This window comes from Ornithodoros turicata, chromosome 10, assembly GCF_037126465.1.
Source record: "Ornithodoros turicata isolate Travis chromosome 10, ASM3712646v1, whole genome shotgun sequence".
Classification (NCBI taxonomy): Eukaryota; Metazoa; Arthropoda; class Arachnida; order Ixodida; family Argasidae; genus Ornithodoros; species Ornithodoros turicata.
The window spans coordinates 31,196,874-31,213,470 of NC_088210.1; the positions used below are offsets into that span (position 1 = coordinate 31,196,874).

General features: G+C 44.3%; 2 protein-coding genes across 2 annotated transcripts; one reads left to right on the top strand and one right to left on the bottom strand.

Moving 5' to 3' along the window:
- Positions 1–6,890: 6,890 nt before the first annotated feature.
- Positions 6,891–9,063, bottom strand: LOC135370556 (Parkinson disease protein 7 homolog). The gene is made up of 5 exons (XM_064604338.1): positions 8,889–9,063; positions 8,636–8,797; positions 8,490–8,559; positions 7,761–7,844; positions 6,891–7,118 (listed from the first exon to the last, which is right to left on the bottom strand). The coding sequence occupies exons 1-5, from the start codon at positions 9,027–9,029 to the stop codon at positions 6,958–6,960; spliced, it is 618 nt and encodes a 205-aa protein (XP_064460408.1). The 5' UTR covers positions 9,030–9,063; the 3' UTR covers positions 6,891–6,957.
- Positions 9,064–9,381: 318 nt separating this feature from the next.
- Positions 9,382–16,451, top strand: LOC135369880 (DDB1- and CUL4-associated factor 17-like). Its single transcript, XM_064603456.1, has 13 exons — positions 9,382–9,624; positions 10,168–10,229; positions 10,331–10,372; positions 10,456–10,552; positions 10,611–10,820; positions 11,806–11,895; positions 12,453–12,569; positions 13,489–13,591; positions 13,678–13,787; positions 13,856–13,992; positions 14,283–14,454; positions 15,097–15,255; positions 15,769–16,451. The coding sequence occupies exons 1-13, from the start codon at positions 9,508–9,510 to the stop codon at positions 16,003–16,005; spliced, it is 1,653 nt and encodes a 550-aa protein (XP_064459526.1). The 5' UTR covers positions 9,382–9,507; the 3' UTR covers positions 16,006–16,451.
- Positions 16,452–16,597: the final 146 nt, after the last annotated feature.

Here is a 16,597-nt window from a genome sequence, read left to right on the forward strand (position 1 = left end):
ATACCTTTACTACGAATTTTTTTTTGCTGTCCCCTGAGCTTCGTTGTAAAGGAGTTTGACTGTATATGGTAATTGCCACAAAAAGGCGTACGCCTCCTTCTCCCCTCGAATCAAAAGCGATAACCCTATCGTTCGCGGCAATGATTGGCGCACCACGTGCTGTGTGGTGAAGTTCTGTTGCTAGAGTGATAAGTTAGGACGGTATGGGTGCTGTTTTTTATGTCCTTTATAGATGTTGGTTTATAGTTGAGACGTTGACGTAGAATTCCGCTTGTGCAACGTACTAGATACTAGTGGAGTGAACGCTCGTTATTATGACCATGGTCGTTCCCGAAAGTTTTGGTCATAATGCGGAATTGTCATATTAACGGGGTGGATTTGCAGAGGTTTCACTGCATTGCTCCCCAGGAGTATGGTCGTAAAGCGCGTATGTCAGATTATCGGGGGTCATATTAACGAGGGTTCACTATAGTACCAGTGCAATCAGAAAGTTCTACGGCAAAGTCGACTTTAAGGTCTGTTCATATCCTTTATATAGGGTCACGTGATCGCCAGACTCTGTTGCCGGTACGCTTCACCGATGTAAAAAAATGCAATGGACGGTGCATTGTATATGCGCCAACATCCTTTCGTGCAGACGGGCATCTCATGCAAACAAATTTTCTGCACATGAAAGAAAAATATAAAGGAGTTCATGGCTCATTGAGAGGCTTCGAAAAAAAAAATTAATACCATCTCAGGAAGAGTTACGTCAAAGTGTTACAGTCAACGACGCCCGATACGTCACCCGACACTCCAAGGAAAACAAAAGGGGATAATTTTAGTATTTTTTCCGCCATTTCAAGGATTTTAATTTTAGGATTATGCGAAGCTAATTGAGACTACTATGGAAGTTTAGGGACTACAGGGGTAATTTTCAGGCGATTAAAATGGGGAGTAATTGCTATGTATTGCTATATATACTCTAACAACAGAACTTCACCGCATAGCACGCTGTGCGTCAACCATTGCCACGAATGATACGGTCATCGCTTCTGATTTGAAGAGGGGGGGGGGGGAGTACGCCATTTTTTTGTGTGGCAATTATCATATATCCAAATTGTCACAAAAAAACGCGTACGCCACACCCTCTATCTTCGAATCAGAAGCGATGACCCTATCATTCGTGGCACTGGTTGGCGCACAGCGTGCTATGCGGTGAAGTTCTGTTTTTGGAGTGCAGTGTCGGCACAGTTCCTACTGAAGTCGACCCGGGACGCTTGCTAATCTCTCTCATCTCTTATCCTCTCTCCTCCGTCTGTTCAGATTTGAACACTCATAACCACAGTTGCTACGCAGTGCTCGACTATAGTAATTAAAAGCTGCTCGGAACGGGGCACGAAATATTTATGAAGAGGTGTAAAAGTTGTGCACGTGGATTTGAACAAAACAGAGAACATAAGAAACACGGAAATACCTCATCATGGCCTCTTACATGAAGAACAGATAAATGCTGTTCTTCCATTTGAAAGTGTATACACAGGTGGCAAAAGCGACAACATCCTTATTGACCAATCAGCTTGCCTCGAACGTCTGCACGTTGGCTAGACATGCTAGTACATTGTTTACTTTCCAGTTGAGGGAACCCCCGTGGTTTTGCACGCGCGGACTTTGAGTAAAAGCCATATTTAACGCTCTATTGTTCACGATTCCGTCGTCAGGGCCACAACCTTCAACGTAACGCTTCTAGACAGCAAGTAACGTACCAAGGTAATCGGGTTAAAAAAGGATTACTTCGAGTGCTTCCTTGAGGCAGGCACCTTCGAATTATGTGTCCATACTTGCAAATACTTGCAACGTGAAATACTTGCAAAGCGTGGACGTAAAGTGACCAAGTCCGACTTCTTTCATTTCAACCAATATTTCATGTCATCACCTCAGACTATGCAGATATGGATTTCCAAGCTTCTTTGCGCTACCATTGTTACAAAAAAGAAAAAAAGAAGAAAGGGCGGTTCTGTAGGTGCCCAAGCAAGATACTGCTCTCTGCACCCTCGACAGCATCATTCATATACGTAGGGATTCTGCAGATAATTAATTACTAATACCGGTGGTATGAAGTGAAGTACTTCGTTTCAGACACCACGGAGCACTGTGTTATAGACTTCTGGAAAATGTGACGTCAAAGTAATGATATTACTTCTAAAGTAATAGCGTTATTTATTAATGCCATACTTTCCAAAACTACGATTAATATGGTAATGCATTACAAAATAAAAGTAATTTACCCGCACACCTCTGCTCCTCCACAAAATGGAATGCGTCAGCATTACTCATTACATAGATGTGACGCATTACCGGTACTGTGCATTACTTTGTAACACATCATGCATCACCTCCGGGACATTCAGTTCCAAACGCAATGTTTGTTCCTGTATATCCGTGTATTCACACGAGCGACATCCTCACGGAATATTCTAGTGGAAGAAAAAGCGAACACACTGCTCACAGAGCCGAAGTTTCGTACCGTGTTATGTTGAGCATTCATACGGTACGGAACATCGGGAGTGGCGTACTGCGCATTTAGCAGACGACACTTAGCAGACGACACCGTCAGCGTGTTTTCCTGTCGTCTGCTACGGAATAATCTTGTGGCTGTGTCGCAGGATATTCCCCACGGTTAGCAGTGTACGTGAGGACACGACGCTACGACGCTTCTGAGGGAATGTCGTCGTGTGAATACACGGTATGTCCTAACTTCCCGCAAGAACAATTCCAAGAACTATTTTAATATAATATACGACAGAAGTATACTGTTTAGTCAGCTTTATGTCCACGTTGTTTCAGCCAGTTATCAGCAAATTAGTATATAGAAACCAGTGTTGCCGCGATTCCATTATTTATAGCGCGTGCTATAACACAACATGACCTATTGTCCGTATATACACATGTAGAGTTTGCGGATCTGTTCTCCGAGCGGAGACCACACATACACTGTCGGGATGAACCAGCGGGGTCCGCGGCGTCTCACAGAGGCTTCCAAGTCATTTTTCAAATGCACACGTTGGGATGTTTCATATCCATACTCACAGGGGGCTTCCTAGATATTAATGGTCGTCCGAGCAAAGCTGACGGTGAGCGGCCGCAAACACCTCTTGTTCACTTTAGCTTCGGCTTCAACTGTTAAGTGTTATGTACTGGACAGATATACCACTGTATGTGGTAAGAATGTAATGGATAAAGGGGAAGGAACGGGTTGGGGGCGATGCATTTTTCTTCTCTGAGGCAGGCTGCGTTGTGTCGCTTTTTTTCTTTTCATATGCATTGTCTTTATGTTTGGGGTACGTTGCTAAAAATAAAAACGTTTCTGGAAGTGCTGGTTCGCTTGGGGATTTCACCGAGTTAGCGCTGCCAGGTGGCGTTGGTGGCACTGCTTTCACACTAGTTGGCCACACTTATAGGCGGGCAACGTCACGACTAGCGCGCGGCCTGGGCCGACTTCATAGGGAACTGTGCCGACATTCGTCTTAAAGTGCCCGAGGAAGACCCAGGGAAACCACAGAGAGCACTGGAGCCATAATGCCATAATGAAATATGCATTATACCGCATATACAAATTATGCGAAACGCTCTATATGGTAAATAGTAACGAATATGTGAGACATCGTGTGGACCGTTGCATCATTTTGTAACTTTAGCTCTATTTCGACCACGTATCTGCCAAGCTGTCCACGATCTCAGACTAGAAACCGGACGGAGCCACAACCTTCGCGCTGGCAACCTTGGTTTGCCGATGCCCCGCGAGCACCCGAAAGAATCCTCGTAAGTCACCCATATTTGCGCCCAAAACGACCACAAAAATTTTTAACACTTCATCAATCTTGAGCCCCCCCAAAACCACTTAGCCAGCCACACCTGAAAACTAGGCAACTGGGGTGTCACACGCAGCCATTTATCTCCCAATGACACCGGCATCCTTGCAAAGCTTCCGACCGCCTTCTGCAAGAGATACGAAACTACGGAGGAAGAACCCATACACAACAACGGCAAACACGAACCACGCCGTCGTCTGCTGTTTGCAGATGCTGTGGAGGGCCGTAAAATTGGTACTGCATGCCAGATCACGGACTCGCTTGTTCACACCCGAACGTACATATATACGTGCGGTATATGTACCTTCTCTGTGTGTGTGTGGGACCATCTTGAAACTGTTTCTCCGGCACTTCCGACGTTATTGGCTGAAGCTTTCAGTTTAAACGAATGTTGCGACACAGCGGGTGATTGTGGTCACCTCGTTGTTCGCGTCATTAATCTTTGGGTCTAGACAGCGAGTGCATGATATAAGCTGGGGAGTTATCGGCGAGTTTATGGAGGAGTTTGAGAATATTAGTATGTGTTTTCTGCTGGTGTTTTGACTTCCAGCTGTGGATATTCTGGGCGGAGGAGGACATAGTAATCGAAGCATGAACGGGAAAAGCGAATTCGCAGGTTGTTCTTCTTAATTGCTCGTTTTATACACATATTTTGTATATATAATTTTGACTCGCTCTTTCACAGATAGATACATAGGATTACTGTTTGATCCAATATTGCCATCTCACGTGTAAGGTAAAACATAGTAAGAAAAAGCGATTTTCGATGTCACTCTTTAAAAAAGGTGTTTATTGTAACTCCTTTTTTGGGAGTAAACCCTTGCCGCTTGCCCTTTGCCCACAAACCCTTGCCCTTTGGTGTCTACAATTACTCTCCAGTAAGGAGTTAACGAGTCTTCTCACTCCCTGAAGGGAGTGAAGGGACTCCTTTTTCAGAGTAATTGTACACTCTAAAGGGAGTGACATATGTGGCAAGGATGTACTCCCCAAAAAGGAGTTACAACAACACACTCTTTTTTTTTAAAGAGTGTTGCATTGAAGGAGCTGCAGAGAACTTGCTATATCCAGACGAACTTCCTGAGGTACCGGCCGAAATTGTTTTCTCACAGGAGCGACAACTTGGATACTTTTTGGCAGTAACGTGTACTTATTTCTCAAGCTACTCCTAAGATACTCCCCTTTCATTTATTTTACTTTTCGGGAGACATGAAGGTCGAGAAAGAGATTAGCACCGTCGGTTTTGGCCGGGCGTCTGGTTTGGTCGTAGTGCATTTGGTCAATTAATTGAAATAAACAGCTTATTGAAACACCAGATGCATTGGGTATCCGCGCGCGCGACATTATCGTGCGAGACGTCCGGGGAAAAGAGCATGCACCAAGAAGATATCTCGGGAAAACAAGAGTATGCGAACGAGAATCCGTTTTTTTTTAAATCTTTACTTTGTTTGTATTTGTTTGACAGTACATTTCACAAATTGTAACTTGATAGTATCTTGTCAGTATCGAGTTACTTTTATAAGTACTTAGTACTTACTCAGATACTTTTTAATGTTGAGTATTTAATGCACTACTCAGTTACTTTTTTGCCTGTTACTCGGTAACTTAACATGGATACTTTTCTTAGTAACTTGTACAAGCCTACTCAGAATCAACACCACCTAGAGACAAAGCCATGACGACATGACGTTACAATTAAGAGTCAGCCAATCATGACGCTGCTTCCAGCGGCCGTAGCTATGAAAACGAGCTGCCATCAGCCGCATAGGCAGCCGCTACTAGTCGCAACAGAAAGCCTGGGTTTCAAAATCGTCTGCGGCGATTGGCTGACATCTTGGCTGGCTGCTGCGATATTGGTGGACTTTATATGTCTACGTGTGGAGGAGAGAGAGGAGGCTGTAAGCAGGCCTTCTGTTTCTGGGTAGCCTTGCCAGAATACCCCAGACTCCAGCGGAAGATTCGAAAAACGTGATGGCTTTCTGCATCTGCTGTACATAGCAGACGACAGGAAAAGACGCAGACGACGCAGACGATTGTCGTCTGCTAAGTGCGCGTTATGCCATTCCCGATATTCCGGCACCGTGCGAATGCTCAACGCAACACGCGGCGGAACTTCTGCCCCGTAAGCAGCTTTTGCTTTTTCTTCGACGAGAACATTCCGTTGCGATGTCGCTCGTATGTATATATGGTTTCCACGCATAGGCGATGAACGCCAGGCGAGCGGCGACTAGGCTAAGCACTCCGAAACTCGTCACGGAGGACGCAGAACTACTAGCGCCGCTATGTGGCTACGCCGTCAGTTGCTCGGTATCGAGGTCAAGGCGACGACAGGTTCATGAGTTCCGGTTTCGAAAGCAACTTTCACGCCGACGAGAATTAGGTTTCGTTCGCGTGATACATGACAGAAAGACAAGAATGACTTTGCTGTGCAGCTCGAAACGACGGTCTTCGCATTTTTCCCCAGCAACTACCACTGCAGTATCTTGTGATGGTATGGGGCAAATCCAACATGCGCTTTCTGTTTCTGGCAAGAAAAGAGATCTTGATGATCGTGAAGTCGATGTAAAATTTCGGATGGCGAATGACTGAATTGTCTTCCAGACCGAGATGGAATGTTCCCAAGACCCACATGCATAAATTGCAACCCAAATGCAAAAATCTAATGCATAAATTGACGGGGGGGGGGGGGGGGGGTTCTTGGGGAGGGGGGATCGCCCCCTCCCCCTTGGATCCACCACAGGATGGGGATCTTCTGAACCCTTGGCCCGACTCTAGGACTGGCTTGTGCCATGGCGCGCAATACTAGCCATCTACGGGCTGCCACAACCCCATAATTTTCAGACAAGTAGATTTATTAATAAAATTTTATGCTCCATTGAGCAGAACATCCAGTGAGTAACATGCATAACACACTCATTAATTTACCCAATTTGTTTCCACTCCAAGATGAGGGGGTACGCGTTAAATGCAGAGGGGGCACCCTGTGTACTTCCCCCTCCAATCACATTAGCACACCACAGATGGAAGACAGTGGAGATGATGGGATGCAACAAACATAGTCCTTTATTTGGAACAACACGAGAACTACAGGCAATACTTGGCATCAATGTTAGACTTTGAGGAGCATGGGAGGTACAAGCTTGTTGGCAGCTTCCTTGTTCTGTAGCTTCTCCACAATGGCCAAAGCAAATTCGAATGCTGTTCCAGGTCCCCTACTGGTAATCAGCTGCCCATCCACGACCACTCGGTCTTCACTATACTTGTAGTCGCCTGGCAAAGACAGTGTCAGAGGTCAGGTCGTAGCTTGCTCAGCAAAGAATCATGGCAGGTTTACACATCCTTCAACTGCTTTCTTCGAAGAAATGTGAGCTATGTAACGGACTGACCACTGCCAAGGCTAAATTATGCATTTCACATAATTTGCTTGCACAATCGTTATGCATAGAGCCTGTAGCTTTACGTGATTTTGCAAAATTGGCCATGTCTCACGGAACCTGCTGTTTCCCTCAGAATCATTCAATTTTTCGATGAATATTCGATGTCTTACAGTATTATGCAAGGGTTTCAATCGATCTACGACATTTTCTCATGTTAAACCCCATCAGTCACAACTGCAATGCCTGACAGTACTGATAATGCAGGCACTTCAGCAGCTGCATGTGACACGACAAAATGAAATTTAACGACAGTAATTGCCAGAGAGACTGACAGCATTGAGTCAATTTTTCCTTCTGGGAACTAAAAAGTTATTACAGAGTGGAAAAGCGCACGGATCTTGGGAGAATGCGGCACTTTTTTTTTGCTTGTTTCCTCTTCGAGAAACACGGTGGGAACTGACTTAGGCCAATCTCGAGGGCATGTAAACAACGAAATGTTTGTTTTACTTGTTCATATACTTTCTCGAATACATACCAGAAGAAACTTCATCCTTCTTGCTCGGATGCGAAGTAACTTTCTTACCGCAACCAACTCCGTGGCTCTTGAGCGCGATGGGAGCTGTGAAATCACAACATACAGTGACATACTTAACTTCAATGTTACCGGAATTTAGGCACACGCACATTTAGGCACATGGGAAGAAGAAAGAAGGAAAGGAATCGACAAAATGCCCTGTTGTGCCATGTGGCATTGAGACTTCGTGTTGTGTCTGTCCCTTCGTGTTCCCTAGTCTCGGGGTTTTTTACATTATGCATCATCTTCACCAGCTCGCTTGCTTCCTAGCCATTTTTTCATGTGGCACTGTGTCTACTTATAATTGCAGAAACATTCCCGTTTTACTGCTATTCCTCTACTATTCCCTTTCACAGTGTGGTGGTCGGCAGACTTGGCAAACTTTGTGCTCCAAATGTTAGTGTGGCCTTAGAATATCTATTGGCTACTGCCAAATCCAGTTTGCTGAACTGACCATCTGTGACAAGGCTTGATGAACTAAGCATCCTTTGGGCAAGGTGCAGTCTTCCAAGGGGAGGGGAAAGTGCAAGGGTGAAAGGGAGAGAGGGGGAAGATGATGACGGTGGTACAGGACAGGGACATATGCGGTCCCTCTTGCTCTGAGGTTCGTGCAAGTCTCGCATAACTACCCACCAGAGAAAACGTGCAACATTTATACACCGCAAAACTGTACAATAAAGGTCACACTACCTGCGCATATTGCAGCAATGAGACGTCCACTTTTCTCCTGATCTTTCAGCAGCTTTCCGACTGTTGCACTCTGCATGAAGAGTACGACACACTATAGTATACCACTCCACAAAATAAAACTGACAAGCAGTAACGGAAAATCTTACGGCTGCCAGACTTTCGGACCCCTTGAGTCCACCGGGTAAAACCACCACGTCGTACGATGGCTCCTTCAGTGCGTCGTCCAGGCTCTTATCGGGAACGACGACCACGTTACGGCTGCATTTTATCGGAGCAGTCCCTCCTAGTCCAGCAATTGTCACGTCAATCTGAAAGGCAGTCACGAGCACAAATATTCGGCCAGTGCCAGAAACGACAATTGCCGGCATCAAGAATATCGTCGCCGAAATTTCTATTTACCCCTCCTCGTCTGAGGACATCGGCTGTAATTACAGCTTCCATTTCTTCAGCTCCTTCTGCGAGCAGCAATAAAGCTTTCTGTACCATCGCTGATGAAAAAGGTCGACGAAAAATCAAAGGAAAAGTTCGCAAAGCGTTCATAAACTTTCCTCAAATTGGATTGGATTGGATTGGATTGCAGTGTTGGAGACAGCGCGAAGCCTGGATTTTTGAAATATGAACGGATGAACGGTGAACAATCGAAATCTGAACAATGAGAAATGTAAAATGAAATGTGAAATATTCTATCATACTCATCTGGATTTTTTGTTTTAAACGTTGCCTGATCACTTTTACATGAAAGGCCGTATTACTGAGACATGAACCACATGAACTAAAGAAATCGATTTTGCACGCATTTACTTCACAATCCTTCACAGAAATACGCATATTAAGATTTTGCTCCTAAATGAAACGCAAAATTACAAAAGAAGATGCGTTTTGTCAACGTTCGCGCATGAAATGCAGAATCGGCTGCTAGAGAGCGAGGGAGTGCGGTGGTTTTCGACTTGTTTTCCTCCCGCTATGGGACCGAAATGGGGCTGATATAAGCGCTGTTTACCGCGAGTATAGTAGTATTATGCCGAGAATTCGGTCTAAAAACAGTTCCATACGCGCAGTATTACTTCGAGAGCTTGGCATCACTAAATCGGCGTACAGGTTAAGTCTGAAGATACTGCGGCAGCTGATATGCGATGTAAGGGTGATGCGTCTCTGTTACTCAACTGGAAAGCTGAAGCGTCTTTGTTTTAACTTGTGACATTTGCTGCACTTGACGCAGCTAACGGGGTTTATTTAATGTGACGAGATGACACTCATCGGTCCCGACTGTGCTGCTCGTATGTCATACCAAAGTACGCACTGGCGTAGCCAGACAATATTTCGCGAGGAGTTCTATGAGGACTTTACATGGGGGAGGACAGGGATTTTCCCAGCACCCACCAAATGTCCTCTCCCCCCAAAAAATCTTCCGCCACCTCCCAAAATACTGGCAAAGAACGCCATAAAAGCAGCACATATGGGCGTCAACTACCCCTCCCTCCTGCGGGACATTAATTAACACCCCCCGAGGTGAAAATCCTGGGAATATCCCTGGGAGAAAATACGGAATTCCTTTGATTGGCGTCACCAGTCACCACATGCATACTGTGCAGTGTAGGGTTGTCTGTCTCTGCAGTGTTCATGAACGCAAAACTTGCCGGAGATAACTGTTGCTCAGTTTTCATTTTTTCGTTTTCAGAAGAATACAACATTTACAAAAATCTGGGAAACACAGTCGAAACACCCGATTGCTGTCGAAGAGTATGTACCTAGAGATGTACCCGCAAGTCTAAACTTAATTGTCCTGTGGCATGCTCACATGCTCTTTGCTCACATGCTCTATGCTCTTTTTTGCTTTGCAGCGGGTACATTTACCTTCACAACTACCGCACATGTTTGACACTGTATGTAGTCGATATACCGGTATCATTTTACGTCTCGTTAAAAACTTGCACAGAAATAAACCAGACTTCGCATTTTTTTGTAGGTGTGGTATCAATTCGTTGCCCAGCCTTCTTTACAAATTACCGCCCGATGCCAAGAATAAACGGATCGAAGATGCGCTGGTGTATTCCGGGCCGTTGGTGAGTCTGATGGGGTCTTATTGTGCAATGTGAACAAATCATTTTGATTTACTTACAGCATCGGCTACCGCCATCAGCGAGAGATTGCAAAGCTCTCTTCTTGTCCCTCACGGGAGACAACTGGATTTATTGCCACGACAAGATGACGGGGAATGTCTGCCAGGAAATCTACCTTGGATCTCCTGGGCGGTACAAGTTCAAACACATTGACTGGGAGACGCATGGCGAAACCATTATTCTGCAATCACTCCACAATCAGTCGGCCACTGTAAGTTTTTTAGGTCGGTTATGAGGTGGGGGCGCTGTCGTAGGACTTGTCTTTCCTGTTCTTGGTGGGAAGTTTTTTTTATGTCACTATCGTGTGTTCACGTGAGCAACGTTCCTCAGAATACTCCAGTGGAACATGTGCAACACGTCGTAGGTTTCTGCTAACTCAATGCTGAGCACTCAACGTCATGCCTTTTCGTAGTCTTCTAACTGTGGGTATATTCCATGGCAGACGACAGGACCGATGGTGTTGTCTGCTGCGTTCCTCAGAATACTCCAGTGGTATATATGCAACACGTCGTAGGTTTCTGCTACCTCAATGCTGAGCACTCAACGTCATGCCTTTTCGTAGTCTTCTAACTGTGGGTATATTCCATGGCAGACGACAGGACCGATGGTGTTGTCTGCTGCGTTCCTCAGAATACTCCAGTGGAACATGTGCAACACGTCGTAGGTTTCTGCTAACTCAATGCTGAGCACTCAACGTCATGCCTTTTCGTAGTCTTCTAACTGTGGGTATATTCCATGGCAGACGACAGGACCGATGGTGTTGTCTGCTGCGTTCCTCAGAATACTCCAGTGGTATATATGCAACACGTCGTAGGTTTCTGCTACCTCAATGCTGAGCACTCAACGTCACGCTTTTTCGTAGTCTTCTAACTATGGGGAATATCCTGTGGCTCAGCCACAAGATATTCTATAGCAGACGACAGGGCCGATGGTGTCGTCTGCTACGTGCAGAGTACCCCACTCTCTATATTCATGCGCTGTGTAAATGCTCAAAGTAAAAGGCGGCGGAACTTCCGCTCCGTGAGCAGTATTTTGCTTTCTCTTCCACGAGAATATTCCACGAGGAACAAACATGTACAGCAGACTTGTAGTGGGAACATGTACTTGCTTTGAGAAACATGTCCCCACAACAACAGTGTTGATCAAATGACTGTAAGTCAAACCTGCAACATATAATATTGTTTTTTTAATTACAGATCGGAGGAAAACCTCGAGTACTTATTACTGTTGCAGTGTTCAGCATGTTTCCCATCCAGTTTAAAGGCATGCTGGAGATAGACCGAGCAGTAAGTCACCACTATAATATTGCCTCTTACCGCGATGGCGTATGATCAGATGACATTTTCGAAATCTTGTGGAAAATTGGCATGGAAGAAGTTTCCTGATGACACAAGTTGGAGAATGGCAGTGATTCAATTTGCATAGTTGGAAATGATATGCTTCAGGATATCTTATTAAAAGCCATGCGCGAAAGATTCGGCAAGTGATGTGTGTACGTCTGTTATGCAGGGGACTTTCAGGACAAGTTTCTGGGTTGTCAAAATGTGGAATACAACACTTACTTGGTTTATATGGCTTATAGCTCTTCTATAAGAAGAACGTCCGATAGACGTCCGTCTAACGTCACATGGTTGCACGATAGTGTAGAAGTCTCAGAAGAGTGTACTACACTTCTTGGATGGTCTGGGTAACGTTAACGAAAGATGACGCGCCCTTTACTCAAGCAAATACAGTATACTATTAAGGCATGATACTATTAAGGGAAGTGATGACAGGGTTGGACACCTATGTCTCTCACTAAACTTATCGCCAGTAGTAGTTAATCATTACTGCCTTCATCCAGGTATTTGGCAAAGACTGTAACCACGCGAACGTAACAGAAGGACTCCTCATTGTTGGAGCTGGAAGCACTCTGAATGGCACTGTGCGGCTTTACAACTTTGCAGATATTATAGAAACGGTAAGTATCATGCCTTCTCAGCATGCATGCTAACCCTTCATAAAGAAAGAAAAAATCATCTCCTTCTACCTTGCCTTATGGAAAAGAGTTATCTCGCTTCAGAAAGGCATAGAGCCAAGGCAGGCCCTATCTACAGGGTTAGTTTAGCAAACATTACATATTTCGATCTCATAGTAAAAATAGATGACTGGGTTTAGCCAACCCCAACCTTTGATGACTAAGACTCATTTGTCTCAAGTTTCGTCGAGATTTTTTGTAAGCACTAGGGTGATGTAGAAAGAAATTTAAAAATCAAGCAGAAACTCACCCTAAGCATTTTCAGTGGTCTATCTAATGCAAACACTGCCATTTTTCTTGTGTCTGCTTCATATCCACGTCACCTCACACAGGAGGCACTACCTACAACCATGTTACATGCCCATTCTGACCATGATTCTGACGTTATGCACCAATCCTCTTTGTCTCTGTATGTTGGCGCCACCTTGTGTGCAGTGAAATGAAAATGAAGCGCACACAGGAGAAAATGGCGACTTTTGAGTGAGATCGGCCATAGAAAATGCATAGAGTGAGATTTTGCTTCATTTTTAATTTTTCTTCTGCAGGACGCTCACGAAAAATTACAACAAAACTCAATTCGATGGTCATCGCTTTTGATTGTACCATTGGAACACCTGTGCAGGGGTGTGCAAGGGTTCACCCATGCAGCAGGGGTGTTAAGCTCTCCCTGGTTCAATGTCTTTCTGTACCTCAAGCTCCTACCTGCCTCGTGCCTGAATGTGTGAGAGAGAGAGAGAACATGAAAGAGAGAGTGGGAAGTGTGCGTCAATGAATTGTCAGTCTTTTTCGCGAGTTACTCGAATTTTACTTAGTTAATATTATAATTAATTTTGTTACCTTACGTATATATTTTCTGCGGAAGGCATGCTTATTCTCGGCTCCACTCTACCAACCCTGTGACGCTCTTGACGGTGCCAAAGTCGGGACGTACCCAGCCGGACTACCGCTGAATTGTCGGCTCAAAGGTTCACATTTTCTGTTTCCGATGGGCTTCTCGAGAGTGAGGCGAGAGACGTTTTAAGGTGTTTCTCGACTGTCATTTTCATTCTAGAATCTCCTCCCATACTGTTCGAGGTGAAGTGTTCCGAGTTTATGCTGCACTTTGGCTGCTACCCTTGGCACTACATTTCTAGCCCGCCATTCAAGGAGGGAGTTTTCCAGGTACGCAATGACATAGGAGTGTGCACTTTAAAAACTTGACCTTGGAATGGCTCGTCTTGTTTTCCCAGATAAGATCTGTCGAATCGGATGAACTGGCAGAAAATGGCTTCCTGGATTTTCCAAACTTAAGCACAGAGCCAGATTCTATAGCGTTCCACCCGGATGACTCCGGAAGGATTGTCTACAATTCGTCACATTTCATCAAGTAGGGAACACTTTTTAAGTTCCAGGTTTATTTTTAAAACTAAATAAACACTTTATTAGAAAAATAAAATAAAAATTATTAAAAATGGCATTGAAAAAATGTTAAAAGCTTTATTGAAAAATTACCAAAATTTTATTGGCAAAATAAAAATTATAAAAATATTATTTAAAAAAATTAAAAATTATGAAAATCTTCACGAAATCTGAGAGCTTGGCACGTGAGCAGAGTGTAACCAGTACAAAGTTTTTGTGCCGAGAGACTTATTTTCGCATTGCTTTCACTGTTTTCAGGATATTCCGTCTGGTGATGAACAAGATGAACAAACCATCACTCAAAGAGTGCTTCGAGATAACGTTTCGAGAGGTGCCCTTGAATTCATCCAGCGGCAGCAACCGGTCCCAGAACTTGTTGAAGCGCAAAAGACGGACACTCCTTCATATTACTCAGACTCAGGTTGTGTTGGTAAGTGACTCGTGCCTACTAGTGACAAGTTATGCACTCCGTAATGCCATATGAAAACTTGCCCCGTTGAGCTCTGAACACTTACCATTCTGACATGAACAAACATTGCCCTCTTTTTTTTTTTTGACCAAACTTTGACCTATATACCTTGAGTGGTTTATAGTGTAGATCACGTGTCAGATAGTTTTTCAGTCTTAGATCGTCTTCTTTATCCAGTTGAGTCCAAAAACTGTACGGGTAGAAACAATTTATTACAACTGAAATGAACAAGATTTTCATGCAGAAGCTGCACTTCACCCTGTATCTTGCATCAAGTGCAGCCTCTGAACGAAAGTCTCGTTCAGTTTAATTGTAAAGAAGTGTTCCTACCCAGATAGCTTTTCTCCATTGTAATCATCTTATATTTGAAACGATGAAATACATAGCTGTGAAAGTAGAGGTGGGAGGTACATTTCATTTCAGAACTGCACTCGTAGCAGAACAAGTGCGTACGGCCATGTATATTTGAAAAGTGTAGTAATTTGAATTGGTAAGAGCTGTAGGATGTTTTTTAGTAAACCCAGCAAACTTCTGTTAACTTGTTTTTTTTTTCTCTCTCTCTCTCTCTCAAAAGCTGCATTCAACCTGTTTTTGTTCTTTCAGAAAAGCCTCCTTTCGGATGACTATGAGAACGAACTTGAACTCTACGGTGTACTTGGCTTCGACCCAGTTGATGAAGATTGTCTAGGAAAAGTTTGCATCTACGACAATGAGTCCGGTCAGAAGATGAAATCTCTCGACCTAGGGATGACGCTCGACGAGGTTAGTTTTTCTATGTCACTATCCCCAACGTCTTCCACGAGTGCAACTTATCATTACTGCTCATTGTTAGTCTCACCTTAAAGGGACAAGAAAATGACATTTTAGATCGTGTTAAGTCGTGCTTCATGCGTCAGGCAGCGTATCAAGGACCACACAACATATTTTTGCAGTGTGGCCTATTACCGCATCCTCTCAGGGGAGAAAAGTGCACATAGTACGTGCACAATTCTTCCAAGCCTTGAATAGAGGTGCAGCTTTAACGCAAGAAAACTCTACGATGGATTAGAACAATAATGTCCTGCAAAAATATTTAAAACGGTCAATGCCAAAACTAAATTAACTAAAATTCTCGTCAATGCCGGTAAATGCCAAAACTAAAATTCTAACTATAGTATAGACCCTAGTTTTTCTCATAAACAGTTTGAGGATCAAGGGCAAATTTATCTGCTTCAGTATGTCTCCACGTATCGCTCAACATTGCTAGTACCACGCTTCTTCACCCCCCTTTTGCAGCTCTGCGACTACACGCTGACGCTGGACCTGGACACGATAGTCGTGCTAGTGAAGGACGAGCGACGCAATTTCTCGTGTCATATGTACCGGATCAGCTTCCCAGAGGCCCAGGAGAACAGCAGGGAATCTCGTGACCCCTCACACACGCGTAGGAGGAACTTGAGGAGCGGCAGCAAGCAAGACGAGCTCTATCAGCCGGCTCGACAGAGGGCGCTGCGGAAGAGAAGCACAGTGTAGTGCGGAGTGCTGTGTGAGTTGGTAGAAGCACACGACGAGGAGACTTAGTGCGACAACGGAGCAGACACGAGGAGAAGAAATTTAGTGGCTTGTCCCGTGTGCTTCTTCTCTTTGTGGCTGTTTCGTCATCGTGCGAAGTCTTCTCGTTTTGCGGAAGAGAAGTTGAACATTTTGGCAATAGATGATTGATCGTATTTATGATGTGTCCGGCAGGAAGTGTGGATGGGTGTTTCGTGGGCAAGAGGGTTGTTATGTGATGAAGGCCGTGTGTTGTAAGTTTGATCGAAAGGGAGAAAGTGTGGTTTGTTGGGCAAGTATTCTTGATTTTGCGTAAGTAATTTGAATCCGTTCAATAAATCGTGACATGTCATATATTAAACTACAAAGCTTCCACAAAATTTTGACTATGCGTTGCATCTGCCAATTATATATCAATATGTGTTTCAGTAGTAGTTTGATGATCTTTATCTGTGCAAAATTTAGAAGTCACCCCACAACAGAAGAATCAGGTTCAAGAGAGCACTGATGTGAGTGAGTTGGTTTGGATCAAATGTAGACAGGACATGCATCGTGTTGTCCTGTCTTCATTCCA